Source organism: Dysidea avara, chromosome 6 (genome assembly GCF_963678975.1).
Source record: "Dysidea avara chromosome 6, odDysAvar1.4, whole genome shotgun sequence".
Taxonomy (NCBI): domain Eukaryota; kingdom Metazoa; phylum Porifera; class Demospongiae; order Dictyoceratida; family Dysideidae; genus Dysidea; species Dysidea avara.
The window spans coordinates 25,803,114-25,824,158 of record NC_089277.1 but is presented as its reverse complement, the minus strand read 5'-3'; the positions used below and the strand labels follow the sequence as shown (position 1 = coordinate 25,824,158).

The following is a 21,045-nucleotide window of genomic DNA, read 5'->3' as shown; positions in this document are numbered from 1 at the left end:
TCATTTATGTCAGCATTAAAAACAATTCCAACTCAGGATCAGACTTCCATGTTTTTCTCCTTTGAGTTTCTATAATAAGAATACACATGTTTAAAAATAACAGCTATACAAATTATTTTATGTCTGTTTTCTAGGATGAATACAAACAACAGCAACACACAATGTAATCAGTTAAAGTATTCTATATGTATGTGGTGTACATGTTTGCTACATACTGCAACGTGTATGCATATATTATTAATTTTGGTAAGCACTATTCGCATTTCCTTAGTTCATCTATCAATTGCTCCATTGTAGATCTCATTTGAAGTTCTGTAGAAAGACAGCTCTGAATTAATCCCACCAACTTTGTTTCAGTGATTGGCCATTTAACATGCCTCAGTATTAAGGCATTTGGCTTTTCAGTAGGAAATTTTTTTGAGCACATTTCGAACATCAAAACTCCAAAACTGAAGACACCATTGCAGGAGTGTGTGGACCTTCGAGAGCTTCTGGAGCTGCATATGTTGGATTACCTGCATTAATGGTGTGGCATGCTATCATGAAATTGGTAGAACCAAAATCAGACAATTTTGGATGCCACTGGTTGTTGGGAAGTGGGTTAAGAAGCACATTAGCACTGCTAACATCACGATGAAGTATTGCATTAGGAGTAGTTTTGTGCAAGTAATTTAAACCATATGCAACACCAAGTGAAATAGGAACGACTTGATTGCTACAAAGTTTATTTCTTTCCAATGTTTTTCTAAGACTAGTGTGCATCAGTTCTGTAACAATAAGGGGAATTTCCTCAAGAGTACTAGTGGCACCAATAAATTGCAAAAGATTAGGATGACGACATCTGGCAGCCATATTCATCTCACGAGCAAACAGCTGCAGGTTATAGTTTGATATGATGCTTTGGCATAGAGACTTAACAGCCACTTTGCAACCATGATACAGTGCTTCTTGCACAGACCCCCAACCACCCCTCCCCACAACTTGCCTTGAAAGTATTATATCATGCTTTTTAATAATCCAGGTTGGTTTTTGTAAGTCACTGACTCTCTGTTGCAAGCTGCTGATGTCATCCTCTAGTTGGAGTATTTGCTGATCTTTCTCTTCTATTTCTTGGCCTATTAGACAAATTTCTTCATCTTTTTGTTGCATTTCTTCATCTTTCTGTTGTATTGCTTCATCTTTCTGTTGTATTTCTTTATCTTTCTGTTGTATTTCTTTATCTTTCTGTTGTATTGTTTCATCTTTCTGCTGTATTGTTTTATCTTTCTGTCGTATTTCAAAATTCTTCTGTTTTAATTCTTGCTCTGTTTGTTGTATACGATTGCTCTATACTGTAATTCTTGAGCTTTCTCTTTTATTTCATCATCTTTTTGTTGAATTTGTTTCTGCATTTTATTGTGTTTCTGCTGCATATCTCTATTTATCTGCTCTTTCTGATTTATAAGAAGATTCCTCTGCATTATTTCCTGATCTTTCTTGCTGATTTCTTGCCATAGTAGCATTTTTTCTTCTGTATGTCTATGAATTTCTTTGTCTTTCTGACAAATTTCCTGATTTTTCTGTTCAAGTTTTTTGTCTTGTGAGTGCACGTTTTGCTTTAGTAGCTCTATTTCTTCAACTACTTGCATTATATCAACTGTTTGTTCTACTTTAGCACCCCCCTGTTGTAATAAAAACAAATTTCAATCAATTCATACTAGAAGAACTGATACAAATATTTTGAATTATGCAATATACGTGCATTCAAATACTCTGAGACTAAACACCAATACTGATCAAACATCATGACACAATACTGTGTATCTTGTGGCCAAGAAAGCTGGCACATCACATTGTTTGTATATCAACAAAAAGAAAATACAATCTTTATGCATACATACGTAGCTCCATGATACCTGCTTTAAATGGAATGAATTTTATGCTGCAAATTCCCTCCATACCAAATTTGAGTAAATTATGTATGTTTTTGTAAAGTACAAGCCCTTTAATTTCTTCATCTCTTTTTGCTTCAAGGAAGTACTATTTTGCACATTTTATACAAAAACCAATATACACCACAAACTGTGTAAGTCAATTGTATTTAGCTTTGGTGTACGGTGTTAATAAACCTCACACAAACCTGGATAAATCAAAGAAGAATTTACTAATACCTGGACACAAAAACACAAGTTTCGTGTTATTTGCTCCTCAGTTGCTTGTCCAGTACTGTGGTTACTACAAATCAATGAAGTGAATCACATCACTATTACAACCCAACTGGCTGGACACAAGTTATTAAGTAATATTAATTATTACTCTCAGATTCATGTTTTCTTGTTCAGTCAAGGTTTATTATTAAAGTATGAATGGGCAATTAAGTAATGCTAACATCATGGCCATGGCTTATGTATTCACTCCTGCTTCTGCTGCAGAAATATAACGTATGCATTTATTTATATAGATGAGGTTGAATGGAATCAGATTCCTTGCCTTTCACTAAGGTATTCTGAAACTATTGGACTTTTAATCCTTAATGCTAGACTGAAGTAACACTAGTATGTCTGCTGATATAAGTAACCACTCTTGTTTCACTACTTTTTGCTATTTTTCTTTGATCCCTAATCCAATTTAAATTCCTAATTTTTCCTTCTATTTGTTAGCATCAACATCAGTACAGCCATTTGTCTTAGCTGCTACCTGCATGTGATTTCACAACCTATTTCATCAGCCACAAACTATTAGGAATCCAATCTTCCATGTCTGTGTTCGTTAATCTCCTCTGTTCCTTGTTATTTTTTTGTAACGTGTGTTATGTAGAAATTGCATGTCTGTTCAGTCACCAGCACGGATAGACATAATTATTATATGTTTGTGCCTTTGTACGATGGTGATTCTATCCTCAGCTAGTACATGTCTGTAGGCCTTGTAATTTTTGTGTACATTAATTCATTCATTATCTATGACATAATTGTGACCAGACTCCTATTAATCACAAGTGCAAGAAAAAATTATGAATTTTCCATATGAGTAGGGACCAACGTTGAAACCGGGTCACTACTGCTGACCTGGATGACCCACTGACCCGGATAGCAATCCGGGTCAGACCCGGATAGCAATCCAGGTCAGACCCGGATTTGACCCGGATTAATTAAAGCCGAGACGTGTTTCGGCTAGTCTCTGTGATAGACGCTACACGAAATACTTCGAATACAACAATTGTGTCACGTGTTACATATGCGCATGCGTATATTCTAATCTAATCCAAAACAGCCAAGCTGTAAAAACAGTGTGCGGCCCTCAGAAAGGCTATGGTGAAAAAAGATGTGAAATCCAAGGTGGCGGCCAAGAAATGGCTGTGATGGTAGGTTAATGGTAAAAATTTTAATAACGACAATTCAGGTGAATTTTTGTGCCGTTTCACAAAATTTACCTGAATTGTCATTATTAAAATTTTTACCATTAACCTACCATCACAGCCATTTCTTGGCCGCCACCTTGGATTTCACATCTTTTTTCACCATAGCCTTTCTGAGGGGCGCACACTGTTTTTACAGCTTGGCTGTTTTGGATTAGATTTCATTCCTTTTTGTATTTGTATACCCCAAAGCCGGCCTATGGCCGGCTTTGGGACATTTTTAACCTATGTTTTTTTCTTTACTACAGGAAGAAGAAAAGATGAAGTAGATGTACTTTAAATATTTTATCAGTAAATGTACAAATTATATATGCTGTATAATACATATGGAACCGGATTTGCGAAAAGGGGTCTTCCACACACATCCAATTTGCCAACTTTGACAATTGATAACTTCAGATTGGAAAGAGCTATTGCCTTGAAATTTGGGCAGTGGTGAGCACCACTATATATAGCTGAATACACGGTGAAATTTTCAGGTTAATATGTTACTTGAACACTGAGTTATGGTCTCCAACGTTTATGGAATTGGATGTTTGTGGAAGATCCCTTTTCGCAAATCCGGTCACATATATTGATTACAGAAATCTCCATGGTGGTTTCTTTGTAACTGAACACTCTACAAGGTGACTTCTTCTAATTGCTCTCTCTACAGGGTGAATTGTTTGTAGCTGAACGATCTACAAGGTAACTTCTTCTAGCTGATCTCTCTACAGGGTGATGTGTTTGTAGCTGAATCCTGTATAGGTGATTTGTTTGCAGCTGAGCTCTTTACAGAATGGTTTCTTTGTAGCTGAACTCTCTAAAAGGTAACTTCTTCTAACTGATCTTTCTACAGGGTAATTTGTTTCTGGCAGAATTTTCTACAGGGTGATTTCTTTGCAGCTGAACTCTCTACATGGTGGTTTCTTTGTAGCTGAACTCTCTACAAGGTAACTTCTTCTAACTGATCTTTCTACAGGGTGGTTTGTTTGTAGCTGAACTATCTACAAGGTAATTTCTTCTAGCTGATCTCTCTACAGGGTGATTTGTTTGTAGCTGAATTCTGTACAAGTGATTTGTTTGCAGCTGAGCTCTTTACAGAATGGTTTCTTTGTAGCTGAACTCTCTACAGGGTGATTTGTTTGTAGCTGAAATCCCTACAAGGTAACTTCTTCTAGCTGATCTTTCTACAGGGCGATTTGTTTATAGCTGAGTTCTCTACAGGGTGTTTGTTTGCAGCTGAATTGTCTACATGGTGGTTTCTTTATAGCTGAACTCTCTACAAGGTGACTTCTTCTAGCTGATCTCTCTACAGGGTGATTTGTTTGTAGCTGCTCTCTCTACTGGGTGATTTGTTTGCAGCTGAACTCTCTAAATGGTGGTTTCTTTGTAGCTGAACTCTCTACAATGTGACTTGTTTCTAGCTGATCTCTCTACAGGGTGACTTGTTTCTAGCTGAACTCTCTACAGGTGATTTGTTTGTAGCTGAACTCTTTACATGGTGGTTTCGTTGTAGCTGAACTCTCTACAAGGTAACTTCTTCTAGCTGATCTTTTTACACTGCATATTTGTTTGTAGCCGAGTTCTCTACAGGGTGATTTGTTTGCAGCTGAACTCTCTACATGGGAGTTTCATTGTAGCTGAACTCTCTACAATGTGACTTCTTCTAGCTGAACTCTCTACAGGGTGACTTGTTTCTAGTTGAACTCTCTACAGGTGATTTGTTTGCAGCTGAACTCTCTACATGGTGGTTTCTTTGTAGCTGAACAAGGTAACTTCTTCTAGCCGATCTTTCTACAAGGTGATTGAGATTTTTGCAGCTGAACTCTTTACATGGTGGTTGCTTTGTAGCTGAACTCTCTAAAAGGTGACTTCTTCTAGCTGAACTCTCTACAGGATGATTTGTTTGCAGCTGAACTCTCTACGTGGTAGTTTCTTTGTAGCTGAACTCTCTACAATGTGACTTCTTCTAGCTGAACTCTCTACAGGGTGACTTGTTTTTAGCTGATCTCTCTACAGGGTGACTTGTTTCTAGCTGAACTCTCTACAGGTGATTTGTTTGCAGCTGAACTCTCTACATGGTGGTTTCTTTGTAGCTGAACTCTCTACAAGGTAACTTCTTCTAGCTGATCTTTCTACAGGGTGATTTGTTTGTAGCTGAATTCTCTACAGGGTGATTTATTTGCACCTTAACTCTCTACAAGGTGACTTCTTCTAGCTGAACTCTCAACAGAGTGATTGATTTTTTTTGCAGCTGAATTCTCTACATGGTGGTTTCTTTGTAACTGAACTCTCTACAGGGTGATTTGTTTGTAGCTGAACTCTCTACAGGGTGATCTGTTCATAGCTAAACTCCCTATAAGGTAACTTCTTCTAGCTAATCTTTCTACAGGGCGATTTGTTTGTAGCTGAGTTCTCTACAGGGTGATTTGTTTGCAGCTGAACTCTACATGGTAGTTTCTTTGTAGCTCTACAATGTGACTTCTTCTAGCTGAACTCTCTACAATGTGACTTGTTTCTAGCTGATCTCTCTACAGCGTGACTTGTTTCTAGCTGAACTCTCTACAGGTGATTTGTTTGCAGCTGAACTCTCTACATGGTTTATTTCTTTGTAACTGAACTCTCTGCAAGGTGACTTCTTCTAGCTGATCTCTCTACAGGGAGATTTGTTTGTAGCTTAACTCTCTACAGGTGATTTGTTTGCAGCTGAACTCTCTACATGATGGTTTCTTTGTAGCTGAACTCTCTACAAGGTAATTTCTTCTAGCTGATCTCTCTACAGGCCGATTTGTTTGTAGCTGAACTCTCTACATGATGGTTTCTTTGTAGCTGAACTCTCTACAAGGTGATTTCTTCTATAGCTGATCTTTCTACAGGGTGATTTGTTTGTAGTTGAACTCTCTACATGATAGTTTCTTTGTAGCTGAACTCTCTACAAGGTGATTTCTTCTATAGCTGATCTTTCTACAGGGTGATTTGTTTGTACCTGAACTATCTACATGATGGTTTCTTTGTAGCTGAACTCTCTACAAGGTAACTTCTTCTAGCTGATCTCTCTACAGGACAATTTGTTTGTACCTGAACTCTCACATGATTGTTTCTTTGAAGCTGAACTCTCTACAAGGTGATTTCTTCTAGCTGATCTTTCTACAGGGTGATTTGTTTGTAGCAGAACTCTCTACAAGGAAACTTCTTCTAGCTGATCTCTCTACAGGGAGATTTGTTTGTAGCTGAACTCTCTATACATGATTTGTTTGCGGCTGAATTCTCTACATGATGGTTTCTTTGTAGCTGAACTCTCTACAAGGTAACTTCTTCTAGCTGATCTCTTTACAGGGTGAATTGTTTGTAGCTGAACGATCTACAAGGTAACTTCTTCTAACTGATCTCTCTACAGGGTGATTTGTCTGTAGCTGAACTCTCTACAAGGAAACCTCTTTTAACTGAGCTCTGTACAGGGTGAATTGTTTGTAGCTGAACTATCTACAAGGTAGCTGATCTCTCTACAGAATGATTTGTTTGTAGCTGAACTATCTACAAGGTAACTTCTTCTAGCTGATCTCTCTACAGGGTGATTTGTTTGTAGCTGAATTCTGTATAGGTGATTTGTTTGCAGCTGAGCTCTGTACAGAATGGTTTCTTTGTAGCTGAACTCTCTACAAGGTAACTTCTTCTAGCTGATGTATCTACAGGGTCACTAGTTTGTAGCTGAATTCTCTACATGGTGGTTTCTTTGTAACTGAACTATCTACAAGGTGACATCTTCTAGCTGATCTTTCAACAGGGTGATTTGTTTGTAAGTGAACTCTCTACAAGAAAACTTCTTCTAACTGATGTCTGAACAGGGTGAATTGTTTGTAGCTGAACTCTCTATAGGGTGATTTGTTTGCAGCTGATCTCTATACAGGTTACTTATTTCTAACTGATCTCTTGAATTCTGTTCAGGGTGACTGCTTTATTAGGATGACTGCTCTATTAGAGTATCTCGATCTCGCACTTGCTACACCAAGTTGGATTTCGTGTTATAACTCCGTGGCTTTAAGTCTGATTCTTCTACACCATTGAAGAGCCTTTCTAAGATGATAACTCCATCTGTACAGCGATTATCAAAGCATTACCCCAAGTGGTTTATCTGGTAGGCGTGGCAAGCATAATAATAATAATAATAATAATAAAATAAAAAAAAATTAGCTAATCTCGATTGCGTAATTGTTACATACTGTTGATTTTTTCGCTGTATCTTCCTGGTTTTTAGCTCGATTTCTTTCAAACCACAAAAGGTTTGAGGTTCAATAGTTAACCTATTTACCCACCGATTTTCAGCTTCTTCCCATACGTGGTTTACCCTGTAGGCGTGACAACATATTGGTGTTATTTTTCGTGCATAAACGTTCATAACTCTTTGCCTGTTTATGGTATTCCAGCCAAAGTTGGTACAGAGATGCGCCTTTATACCCCCCTTCTGTGTGCCAAATTTCAAGGCAATCGGATAACGCGTTCGCGTTTTATAGCAGTTTTTGTAAGTGTGCGAAAAGAGGAAGAAAAATAAGAAGAAAAAAAAAACGAAGAAACTAAGTCAATTTTTGAAGTCGCATATCTCAGGAATGCCTGAAGCGATTTCGCTCAAATTTGGAATGTGGAGTACTGAAGTTGGAGGGAATCTACACAGCAAAATTGGTCTTGTTTTATCAAGGCAGCACAGAGCTACGGAGGTGCGAAAATTGCGTTTTGTTTCTTCCTGTCAATATACTCACGGGGTTGCGCGCCGGATTCTTGGGCCGCACGACACACTACCGTGTGTCTTGATATGTTACATCTCCCTTGTTGTTTGAGTGTGCACTCATACGGTTACAACAAATTGTGCATTATGGTGTTTGCATATTAGAGTTCAATAATCTGTGTCAGTGTATCTTGATGGCTTCCGAATTGTTCTCTGTGATCTGCGAAGTTGTAAATGGGGTGATGGGTTACTGTCTTGTTCTGCTGGTATTTCCATCTCAGCAATGTCATTGTAATCAGCAATACTGTCCTCATCCAGCCAGTTATCATAGCTCTGATTAGCTGTGTAGTGCTGAGATGCATCCAGACTGCGAGGTGCTGGTTTTAGATGGCGTCTGTTCCGATGGTACTTTTGTCCACTTGGAGTATTGACTATGTAGGAGCGAGGTCCATCTGCACTAATGGCAATAACTGTTGCTGGTTCCCATTTCCCTTTTGCTCTCATCATGACTGTGTCTCCTACTGTTAATGGTTTGAGAGTGGCTGTGTGGCGGTCATAGTAATTTTTTGTCGTGTTTTCCTTTGTCTGAGTTCCTTACGAACAGTCTGTGGGTTGATGAGTTTAGGTTGCAGGAGTTTGGCAGTGGTTGGAAGTAGAGTCTTTGTCCTTCGGCCCATGAGCCTCTGTGCTGGTGATCCTAATGTATCGGAGATAGGTGTATTTCGATGTTCAAGTAGAGCTAAGTATGGATTTCTTTTGCTTAGAATGGCTTTCTTAATAAGGTTCTTAGTTGTTTGGACAGCTTTCTCTGCCATGCCATTAGACTGTGGGTAGTGTGGACTTGATGTTAGGTGCTGGAATCCATAATCTTGTGCGAACTGCTTGAAAACGGCACTAGAAAATTGTGGACCGTTGTCTGTTATCAATTTGTCTGGGATTCCATGCCTGGAGAACTGTGATTTACAATGTGTAACAATGTGCTTACTGGTGGTTCCATTTTGGAGCAAATTCACTTCAATGAAACCCGAGTAATAATCAACCATAACTAGATACTTTTGGTTGTTGATTTCAAACAGGTCAGCACCAACCTGAGACCATGGCCTGGTTGGAATCTCATGCGATATCATTGGTTCCTTCATATTGTTTCGCTGGTGTGTACTACAGATATGGCAGTTTGCAACAATGTCTTGGATCTGGGCGGCCATCCCAGGCCAGAACATAACATCCCTTGCTCTTCTTTTGCATTTCTCCATCCCTAGATGTGAACTGTGAATATTGTGCAGCATCTCATGCCTCAAATTATTGGGAATTATGACTTTCTCACCTTTGAATATGATGTCATTGCAAATTGATAGTTCATCACGGTAGTTCCAGTAGGGTAAACAGTTTGCTGGCACTTCTTGCTTTGTCTCTGGCCAACCTGTGGCAATCACTGATGCTAGTTGTTGCAAGTGTGGGTCCTTTTTGGTTTCCTCTCTTAGTTGGTCTAGCTTTGTTTCGGAGATAGGCAAAGTTTGTAAAACGTTGATGTCAAATTTCTCTTCTATTGATTCTCCACATTCTGGTAGGAAAGCTCGTGATAGTGTGTCAGCTAATACAAGTTGCTTGCCTGGTCGGTAAGTAACGTTGAGTGAATACTTTTGTGTAGTCATTATCATCTTCTGTAGCCTTAATGGGGCTTGGTGGAGAGGTTTTCTTAGGATTGCTTCAAGTGGTTTGTGGTCGCTTTCTACCTCAACATCAGGCATGCCATAGATGTAGTCATGGAATTTTGTGCAGCCAAATACTATAGCGAGAATCTCTTTCTCAATCTGAGCATACCGTTGTTGAGTGTCTGTAAGGGCTCTTGAAGCATACGCTATAGGGTGGTCATTTTGGAGAAGGACAGCACCTAGACCCTTGGAGCTGGCATCAACTGAGAGTTTGACTGGTTGCCTGGGATTGAAGTATGCAAGAACAGGAGCACTGCTGGCTAGGCGTTTTAATGTCGAAAAGCTTTGTAGGTGTTCCGGATGCCACTGCCATTTTGCATCCTTTTCTAGCAGTGCTCTAAGAGGTGCTGCAGTTTGTGAGAGGTTAGGAATGAATTTGGATAAGTATGTGATCATGCCAAGGAAACGTTGTAGGGCCTCTTTGCTTGTTGGAGGTGTCATATCATTAATCGCCTGTGTTTTCTTGGGGTCTGGCTTCAATCCATCTTTAGTCAGGACATGTCCCAGGTAAGTGATTTCTTGTTTCTTGAATTGGCACTTAGCTTTGTTCAATTTCAGGTTTCGTAGGCGAGCTCTGTTGAGGACTTTAATCAGCCCAGCATCATGCTCAGCCTCAGTTGCTCCCCATACAAGAATGTCGTCAACCACAACCTCCACGCCATCAATGTCTTCAAACATTTCTGTCATCACTTTTTGGAATACATCTTGTGCAGATGATAAGCCAAATGGAAGGCATTTGAACATGTAGCGACCAAATGGGCTGTTGAATGTGCAGAGCTTGGCACTTTCTTGGTCAAGGCTGATTTGCCAATAGCCTGAACTGGCATCCAGAACTGAGAAGTAGGTGGCATTTGGCATCCGCGTAGTTACTTCTTCTATAGTTTGCATGGGGTAGTGCTCCCGCTGAATGGCTTCTTTAAGATTACGAGGGTCAATGCAGATACGTAAAGAGCCATTAGGTTTGATTATTGTCACCATGCTGTTCACCCAGCTTGTAGGTTCAGTGACCTTCTCTATTACGTCAAGGCTTTCCATACGTGCAAGCTCTTCTTGGATCTTTGGACGGAGTGTAATGGGCACACGGCATGGTGGATGGATTACTGGTGTTTTTATTGGGTCAATCCTTATGTGGTAACGCACATCTATGACACACCCCAGTCCCTCAAACACATCATAGTACTGTTCAAACAAATTAGCATGACTGTTACCAACAGTGTCTATGCGTTGTACAAGGTTCATTTCAATGCATGTAATGAGTCCTAGAATGTTTGGAACGTTGTGGTCCATGACTTCAAATTCGACAAGGTAATTCAGGTCTTTGTATTGGCATGGTATTTTAGCCTTGCCACAAGTGTGTAACTTATGGCCACCAAATGCTACTAGGTTAGCCGAGGATGGTTTGAGTGGGTCCTTGCACACTTGGTAATATAGCCACTGAGGTATCACATTGCATTGGGCGCCAGTGTCAATCTTGAAAGTGGTTTTCTGTTGGTTCATTAAGATAGTAACCGACCAGTCCTTTACTCCGTGAGCCTGTCCGAGTGTGCCGATAAACAGATCATCACTGTCAGGTGTCTCTCTTTGGATACTGTAGTTGTGTAGTGGTTGAGTTACCCTTGTGCGGCATACTTTGGCAAAATGGTTTCTTCGGCCACATTTTCGACATTCTGCTCCAAATGCAGGACAGATTTGTTGCTTGGTGTGCCAACCTCCACATTGGTCACAAGATACCTTTTGAACTTGTTTGCTCTGAGACCGTATTCCATGAATGGCAGGTAGACCATTAGTTTGGTCACCGGTGAACAGCTTCATTTGGGATGATGTCGTTTCATTTGCCCTACATATGTCAACTGCCTTCTGCAAGGTTAAATCAGGTTCTCTGAGGAGTCTGCTGCGTGTTTTGTCACAGTGTATGCCACACACTATTCTGTCTCTTATTAAGCTGTCCTTAAGATCTTTAAACTCGCATGTTTGGGCTTTGGTCTTGAGGTCTGTGACATACTGGTCGATTGTTTCTCCGTCATGTTGGTCGCGCGTATTGAACATATGTCTTTCCCACGTGATGTTTCTCCGTGGCACACAATATGCTTCGAATTTCTCCAGTATTTTTGCTGCTTTATTTTTGTTACTTCCATCTTCCCACGAGAACGTATTGTAGACTTCTAGAGCATCGGGTCCGACCACGTGTAGTAGAGTCGCAGCTTGGATTCCTTCGTCTTTCGAGCTGAGGCCACTGGCAAGTGAGAAGAGTTCGAAACGTTGTTTCCACTTCCTCCAAGCATCAGAAACGTTACTGCCATCCAAGTCTAGCGGATCTGGTGGCGTTAGCTTGTCCATTCTGACACCATGTGAAAGACGCTACACGAAATACTTCGAATACAACAATTGTGTCACGTGTTACATATGCGCATGCGTATATTCTAATATGTTACAGTCTCGAGCGAGCGAACGAGTCTACATTTTGAGCGTTCGATTCGTGTTGAGTAGGTTGAAGACCAAAAAAAAAAAAAAAAAAAAGGTCTTCACCTACTGACAATAGCTACCCCTCACCATAGATACCCTCAGTTTCATGCTACATACTACACTTACTAACAAATGGGCGTGGCTGAGCGTATGTTGGTAATGCGATAAGTGGGCGTGGCTCACGAAAGAGCTACGTGATAGCGTTTATAAGTTTCCACATCGTCAAACGACCAATTTCGTTTCTCATGTGATCCAATCCGGGTCAGACCCGGATAAATTGTAAACCGGGTCAGACCCGGATGACCTGGAGAAAATGTGACCCGGATGACCCGACCCGGTTTCAACGCTGGTAGGGACTGCAGCAATAAAAAGCACTGAAACAAGCCACTGAGACAAAACACAACTGAATGATTGCATTTTAATCCCTACTTTAGCCAGCATTTTAATCCCTACTTTAGCCAGCAGGCTAAAGTAGGGATTAAAATGCAATCATTCAGTTGTGTTTTGTCTCAGTGGCTTGTTTCAGTGCTTTTTATTGCTGCAGTCCCTACTCACTTGTTTGTGTACTTTTTTTGTAAATTTTTATTGAATGACCGTATTTAGTAACTCCCCCCTCTGCAATTCTCGAAATACACAGCTAAACGTTCCTGAGGATGCGGATTTTTAACAAACTGCTTTAAACAACACATTACCCACAGAAGTATCTTTTCAACTGTTTTATAGTGTGTCTACAGTATTATTTTCCACTAATTCTCTCAACAAAGCCTCAGGGCTGCTCTTACTTTTAGTTCACGTAAGTACAGGTCATGCCCACTTTCTAGACGACGAGATACGTGAGCCTATGAAGCCTACTATGCTGTTTTTCGCCTGAAAGGTGCTCTGGGAAAGCTACCCATAGAGTCTGCAGAGAGGCGCCATATACAACCGGTTTTTAAACTCAGAAAAGAAACCACCTTCAAGCCAAAGCAAACACTCTAATCCTTACGCATGTAGTGGCAATGTTGAACAGGCAGCAGCATATCCCGAGGTGTATCTCAACATTAAAATCACATGCTTGCTACAATTATGCTACACGTTTATTCCAATATGTTGGGGTGCTGTGGTGTACATACCTTGATGGAAGCCATACCCATGAGAGATGGCCACGATAAAGAAGGATCAAAGATAAAACAGTAAGACAGTAGCGCACACATCATAGGTATTTAATATTGTGAAAGGTTTTTTCTCCACAAAATTCGAAGCGTTTCTGCCAAAGAAGCAAGGCTGTAGCTGTAGCCCTACAAGTGTTTGATAATGCAATGTCCTGATCTCTGAGGCACGGTTGTAAATATAAACACTCTTACCCTTAAACGTTAGGGTCTTATTGTACTTAGCCTTTACTTTAGTTCATTGTGTACTAGCAGTTACAAGCAAATATGATTGTTGTAATATTACCCTTGGAAAGTTTATTAAACAAGCACAATCAGATTAATTATTGTGCGTGTGGATACTCAATTATTCATTATATACATATAGTATGTGGACAGTCACACATTCACTGCTTCTTTTATACCCACACACACACACACATGCATTGGGAAATTTTTTAGGTGTAAACTTACAATAACTTTAGGACCTAGTCCATCACTTGAGAAAGCATATGGAAGAGAACGATGAAATCCCACCAATGGTTCATCTGCTGGTGGTACTTTTCCTTTGCCTGTTGGCTTAACTTCAGTTGGTTGCTCATCTGCTGGTGGTAGTTTCCCTTTTGTTGTTGGCTTAACTTCAGTTGGTTGCTCATCTGCTGGTGGTAGTTTCCCTTTTGTTGTTGGCTTAACTTTAGTTGGTTGCTCATCTTCTGGTGGTAGTTTTCCTTTGCCTGTTGGCTTAACTTCAGTTGGTTTTTCATCTGCTGGTGGTAGTTTCCCTTCTGCTGTTGGCTTAACTTCAGTTGGTTGCTCATCTGCTGGTGGTAGTTTCCCTTTTGTTGTTGGCTTAACTTCAGTTGGTTTTTCATCTGCTGGTGGTAGTTTCCCTTTTGTTGTTGGCTTAACTTCAGTTGGTTTTTCATCTGCTGGTGGTAGTTTCCCTTTTGTTGTTGGCTTAACTTCAGTTGGTTTTTCATCTGCTGGTGGTAGTTTCCCTTTTGTTGTTGGCTTAACTTCAGTTGGTTTTTCATCTGCTGGTGGTAGTTTCCCTTCTGCTGTTGGCTTAACTTCAGTTGGTTGCTCATCTGCTTGTGGTAGTTTTCCTTTGCCTGTTGGCTTAACTTCAGTTGGTTGCTCATCTGCTGGTGGTTGTTTCCCTTTCGCTGTTGGCTTAACTTCAGTTGGTTGCTCATCTGCTGGTGGTAGTTTTCCTTTTGCTGTTGGCTTAACTTTTGGTAGAAGCTGATCGTCTGGTGGCAGTATTCCACTTGGTGGGGATGTTATTCCTGTTGCTTCCTTGTCTGCTTGTGGTGGCTTATTGTTGGCTGCTGGTGTATTGCTGTTTTCTTCTTTTCTTTTACCAAATCGTAACGCATTAATTTGTTCTTCAGCTTGACCTCCTGTATTATCTTTTTCTTGTTTATTTCCTGTTGTATCTTCCAAATAATTGTTCCCTTGCTTATTGTCTTTTAAATCACCTTGATCTCCTGCAATGTCTTGTCTAGAACCATTACTTGTTGTATCAATTTGATCAATTTCTTGTGGACTAATATGTTCCTGCTGATATCCCTGTTCAAGTTCTTTGCTTACCAATTTTTTAATTGTTACTTGTTCATTTACTTGGTGGGTCTTTAGCTCCTCTTGATTGTTTTTACTTGTAAGACTCTTTTCTAAAGTATTAACCTGCAAAAAGATAGCAAATAAATATCATACATATAGTACCCAGGAGATATCCACAATTACTGGTGCCTAAGTTGATTTGACAGGCTGACTTAGCTGGCTAATAGGCTGACTTTGGGGTTTGCTTTTACCCACAATTATAGACACAATGATGATTATTGAACACTGAAGTTTTAATTCTATTGGACTAATTAGTGTATTACTCTAATAGAGGACATATCTTTCAAGAATTTCTAATATACCACACACAAAAGTTTCCTGTAATAAATAAAACTTGTAGATTATTGGTTAAGGATTTAGGTAGGTCAACATGTCCTGTTTAAAACCCAGGCAACTATTCTTGTCAGTATTTTCTGTCCAGTTTTTAACATACGTATCAAAACTTGTGTCAAGTTTACCGCAAAAATTAAATTACGCGTATACGAAAATTTGACTCTGAGTTACCAGTAGAATCTTCTCTCTTCCTACTTGATATAAAATACATTACTACAAACCTCAGTCCACTAGAACCCCTGTTGCATCGAGTAGCATCCGAAAAGTAGCTCTCTGGGAAGTAGGTATTTCATGTGTCCAGTCAAATATATGGAGTTTTTGTTACAAACGTTTAACCCACGAGAGCACTGGCAAATACTGTCGCAATCCACATAAATTTCACACCAACCTGTTGCTGCTAGACTGCTCTAAATAATGCTACCCGTTCTAATGGGGATTTCCCCATGTGTGACTTAGAATCATTGCGATAAATGAGCCATGCACAATCATCAATACGCAATGTATGGGAGTTATTTGCAATCAACGGACTTCAGCCTGCAAGAGCAGTGGCTTCCCGGTTGAATTGTGATAAAATTGTATTGAACAAAAGAAAGCTGAAGGTTAGAAATTGTTAATTCCACCCGTTTTTTTTTGGAAAAGTCTAATATGTAAGGTGTAATGAAACTTTACGCTTTAAAAACATGTGTTTTGTGTACTAAATGTATTGAAAAAACGAAATACGCATATGGCTTCATTTGACAAAATGTACAGACTAGTTTTGATATGTACCCTGAGGTGACAGTTACAAACTCGATGCAGAGATTTTACAGTTCCTTGGATTTTGCTTTGTAATTCTATAGCCATTATTACTCTTTTGTTTTCAAACCATCAAAAGGCACTGCTATGATAGTAAATGTATACCTAAAGCAATTCCTATACATGGTCTATCCTGTAGCCATGACAAAAGTTTAATTAAAGCGTTACGCATGTGTGTACGGAAATACAGCACAAGGGTGTGTGTCAAGAGACCAATACAGCACGAGGCGAAGCTGAGTGCCATATTGCCTCGAGACACTCTGTTTTTTTGTACACACAAGCATAGGCATTGCTTTCAGTGTTTCATTGTACTTCTTTTGGTCGTCTTGCTTGGAATGATTTTCTTGAATACCTGAATTAGTTCAATTTTTTGGTGATTAGACTATCAAATTAGTTCAATTTTTTGGTGATTAGATTATCAGTAAGTTGTCATATAATTTATTTGTAGTTGTTGAACAAACTGGTAAGATTAGTTTGTCAAGATTTAGAGTTAGACAGTGTCATTCATGTGATCTATCGTGTTGCCTATGTGGGATTGTTGCTTCAATTTCCCGTGATGAGACTGTCAGTAAGTGTTCATGTAATCTATTTCTAGTCCAGAACCAACTGGTAGGATTAGTCTAGTTAGTTTTAGCAATTTACATACAATATCATGCACATGATAAACTGTGCTGTCTGAGTGGGATTGTTTTCGGAATGTTCCTTAAATAACTGTTCTGCAAAACTGTACCGTATTTGCCCAATTAGCTGCATGCATAACTGTACTGTATGACTCATACAATACAGTTATGCAGCTAATTGGCATAATATGGAAAATACAGCGCACAGCAGCACTTTGATCCTCCAACACAAAGTACAATAAAGCCATAATTACATGTACCTTTTTCTTTTCTCCATTCACTTCAGAGTAGGGAATGATGGGAAACACCGATTTCCCTTCTGCGACGGTCTTGATTTTTCTTGATATTTCACTGATAGTAGGACGTTTTTTAGCATCATCATACAGACATGAAAGTATTAAACCTTTGAGATGCCTGGTATCATCAGTGACCCGATCAAGGTATGACTGATATTGCTCAACTATTCTCTTTGCAGTCCTTAAACTATGCCTTTGTTGATACTCTTTGAGAGAACCTGATACTGGTTGCCATTGGGTAATAGTTTGCAATGCTATACTGCCATAAGAAAATACATCAGTAGACTGAGTACGTAAATCTTCTTGCATCACTGTAGAGAGGGATGATGCAGTTTGCGACTTTTTTACTGCAGGTGCAATTTGGACTCCTTCTATACCACTGATCTTAGCTCTTTGTTCAGTGTTCAAGAGAATGATGTAGCTAGATAGGTTGCTATGAACTAAAGGAGGCGTCTGGTGGTGCAAATACTCTATACCCAGTGATACATCCAATAATATTGATAGTTTAGTCTCAACTGCAATATATTTTGGTCTATGATTTAGCAGTGAATTTAGACTCCTATTCATCTTCTCCATCACCAGTAGCGGCAGCTTAGTAGACGAGATGGAAGATGACTGTTTAAACACGCCAATGAATCGAACAATGTTGGGATGCTGCAGATTTGCCCATCGTTGGCATTTTTTCATCAATTCCTTTTCTCGGTCCTCTGAACTGTATGCAGTAAAACGAAATTCCTTTCCAACGTAAGCCGGCGAACCTTCATATAGAACTTGAAAGACCTTACTATTTCTGTAGCCTCCTTTTCCGATTACTTCTCTAACCTCTACGCCAATTATTTCGAGTCCACCAAATTGTTTCTCTTCCTTTCCTGTCATCTGTGTTTCACCTACTGTACGTTAGATCCTACAATTAGCACAGCATGCTCGACAGTCTTCTTGGAATCACCAGCCGGGGAAGTTTTAACGCCTTTGGGGTTTGTAATTACGTCATGCACCTCTATCATGGATTGGCCCAGAGGCTGGCTGCATGGGTCCATAGGGCGTATAAAATCTATGGGTCCCAGCAAACTATAGCCAAAACCACGCCCTACTTTTATTCAAAAACTCATGGTAACCACTAGCTGCTTTCTGCAAGGGGTCCGACACACTCGAAATTCTGTACGTGATTTGAAACTTGATTTGTGATTTGAAATTGGATTTGGGATTTAAAACTTGATTTGAAACGTCACGCGTGATTGTCATAGTGTGATTTCTAAGGCTATTACTGGGTTCTGAAGGACATTAGTTCATGATTAAGAACTAGTATTGTATCACTGTAAGCTTGTATGTTTTCGAGACTAGTTTTCAAACAGCATTAATTACTTGCGTGGGCGAATCGCTGGAGATTTGTGTACTGAAGGGTGTACGTGATTTGTAGAGGTGTCGTACCCCTTGGCTTTCTGTGCCTGGGGTGGACTGGGGTTCACGCCACCACGGGTGAGTCACAGCGAGGAATCACAGTCTGCAACCCTGACACCACTAGCTATTAAACTCAGCCCGTAGCTACTCTGTTGACCCAGGCCGAGACTCTGGAACAGTTTGTCTCGGCTTTTATTATAGCAGTGGCTAAAAATCAATTTTTTTACAACTGGCCCCGGGGGGTTGTTATACTTGAAACTAAACAAAATTTGTTTTGTGCATGAAGTATAGCTACATGTATTTTGAGCTCTGTATTGTCAAGATTATCCAAATAGTTAAAGTAAGGAGAGGGTTTATAGTGTAAGACTGAAATTATTATTTTATTAACACTTTACAGTCGGCACTGAAGGTCTGACAGCAACATGTACTGCAACCTTAGGATTACCTAACCTAATTTCAAGGACTTAGACTTATTGACTTGACTTAGTGACTGACTTAATCACTGATAAGGTGTAACAGAAAAGGGAAATGATTTTTGACTAGGTATAGGGGGTCTGCATGGGGGCCCAGGAAAATTTTGAACATAGCTGTGACAAGATTGCATCTGGAAGTAATCATGGAAGTAGCAAGTTGAAGGGACGAAATTAAAAACAAGAGATAGTGAACTATGTACGTATGCAGTAGTTGTACAAGCAAACATTTTAGAGTAAACTGTTATTAGATTTTAAGGCATTAATAGTGGACAGTAAAAAAGCCATGACGATAAGTTGGATTGTAAGAAAATTTTTAATCAATAGGTAGCCACAAAAACAATGGAAAATTTTTGAAAATGACTCTCAAGATTGAATCTTGAGGTACCTTTGGTCAAATGCCTGTAGTAAACTAAAAGAGAAGTAAGATGCATAACAAGTAACTTTATACTTTAATTTTCTGTGCTATGATACTTTTCTGTGCTACTTTAGCCTGAATTTTACTACTAGCCCAATCACCATTTACAACAAGCCAAAAGTCAGTTACAACTAACTTTAATTTGCGCCTGCACAAATAACCCCCTTTTTAGCCCCTGTTATATAATATTATGATCTTGGATGGACAGCAGCATGTGCAGATGGCTGGATGTTTATGGGACCTTATTATAATATGTTCATGTTGAGCTGAATCCTCAAAAACATTTAATAACTCATGGATGCAATTACACACAATCTTGAAATTTGGCTCATTTGTAGTACTGCTTGATCCGCTAAAAATATTTCAAAATCTTTTTGTTTAAATGTTTGACATAATATTTACAGCCAATCAAATTTTCACAATACATTTCCTGTGGGGAAGCCATATAAGCACAGTGTCCATTACAGCCCTTTCCCAAACTTGTAATGGAGCCAAACTGTATGCGTCTGTTGTTGACACCTTTGCTGTTATCAATAATCATCTGGTTGGCTGAAATGTTAACTCTTTTGAGAAAAAAATCACTTTTAATCTTTAGCTATTTTTCAGGATTCAGCTCAATGTGAACATACTATAGTGACTGTCACAAGTGATCTCAATGGATATAGTGATAGAGCTTGCATTGTGAGCTGGCTTTGGTGGATAGGGTTTCCACTCAAAATAGGAAGGTGCTTCATTTTATTGTTCTGAAGATTTTCACAAAGATTTCTTTTTAAGATAAAGCAAACAAAATAATGCTAGCTAGTTTGTTTTTGGATTGTTTACAGCATTCACTATCAGCATAATTAATTACCATGTGTAAACATCCAAAAGTGGTCACATGACTAAACGTCCCTTCATATAGGACTTCCACTGCAAAATAAGATTACTTCTCAGTATTTTCATTGTTTTTGATGATTTTCACACAGAGTGACCATAAGATAAAACAAACAATTGCTTGTCAAACTGTACATGTCTTTTGCTTTCAATATCAGTGCAGTTTTAACTTTAAAATAATATTATATCCAAAAAATGTGGTCACGTGGCCAACAATCCCATTACAGCTATACAGGATGTGCTATAGCACTACAATATGTAGGAGTCACATTAAGGTAAGAAATATGACTTATAGATCACCCTATGATTTTCATAACTATTGTGGTCACATGACCACTTTTTGAATGCTTTTGTTGTTAAACTTATATGTATGCTGATACCCAATGCTACAAGTAATAAATTAGCTTTATCTTAATGGTAATCTCCAGAAAGAACAAAAGGAAGTGCCTTCTTATTTTGAGTTGGAAATCCTGTGATTGAGTACTCCAAACTGCTATATCTAACCCCTACTATAATATCCACATTGTTGTTGCACAAGATGCAAAAAAGACATAGTTTTGTAAATTGGTAAAGAGTTTATTCCTATCTCACCATAATTTTATAGGGACCACAAGAGTGCTAGCGATGTCAGATCAGGAAGTTGGACATCACAGTAAATGCCGAAAAACTCCCAAATTAGAAGTGTTAGTTTGTTACTCTTGGTAAATTAATCCCCAGACAACAAGCAACATATGTACAACACACTGGCCCAAGTACTGGTCTACAGCTTTAACTAGCTAGGGATAGCGAGGTGGATCTAGGATTTCCCAAGGGTGGGGGTG

The 21,045-nt window shown here is 39.2% G+C and overlaps 2 protein-coding genes across 3 annotated transcripts in view; both read right to left on the bottom strand.

The window, feature by feature from the left end:
- Window positions 1-21,045, bottom strand: part of LOC136257200 (serine/threonine-protein kinase DDB_G0283821-like) — a 113,433-nt gene that overhangs the window by 44,390 nt on the left and 47,998 nt on the right. The window lies entirely within an intron of this gene.
- LOC136257202 (probable serine/threonine-protein kinase DDB_G0271402) lies at window positions 1,155-18,025 on the bottom strand. The gene is made up of 3 exons (XM_066050276.1): window positions 17,030-18,025; window positions 13,873-15,084; window positions 1,155-1,661 (listed from the first exon to the last, which is right to left on the bottom strand). Exons 1-3 carry the CDS (start codon window positions 17,939-17,941, stop codon window positions 1,293-1,295), a joined length of 2,493 nt encoding a protein of 830 aa, XP_065906348.1. The 5' UTR covers window positions 17,942-18,025; the 3' UTR covers window positions 1,155-1,292.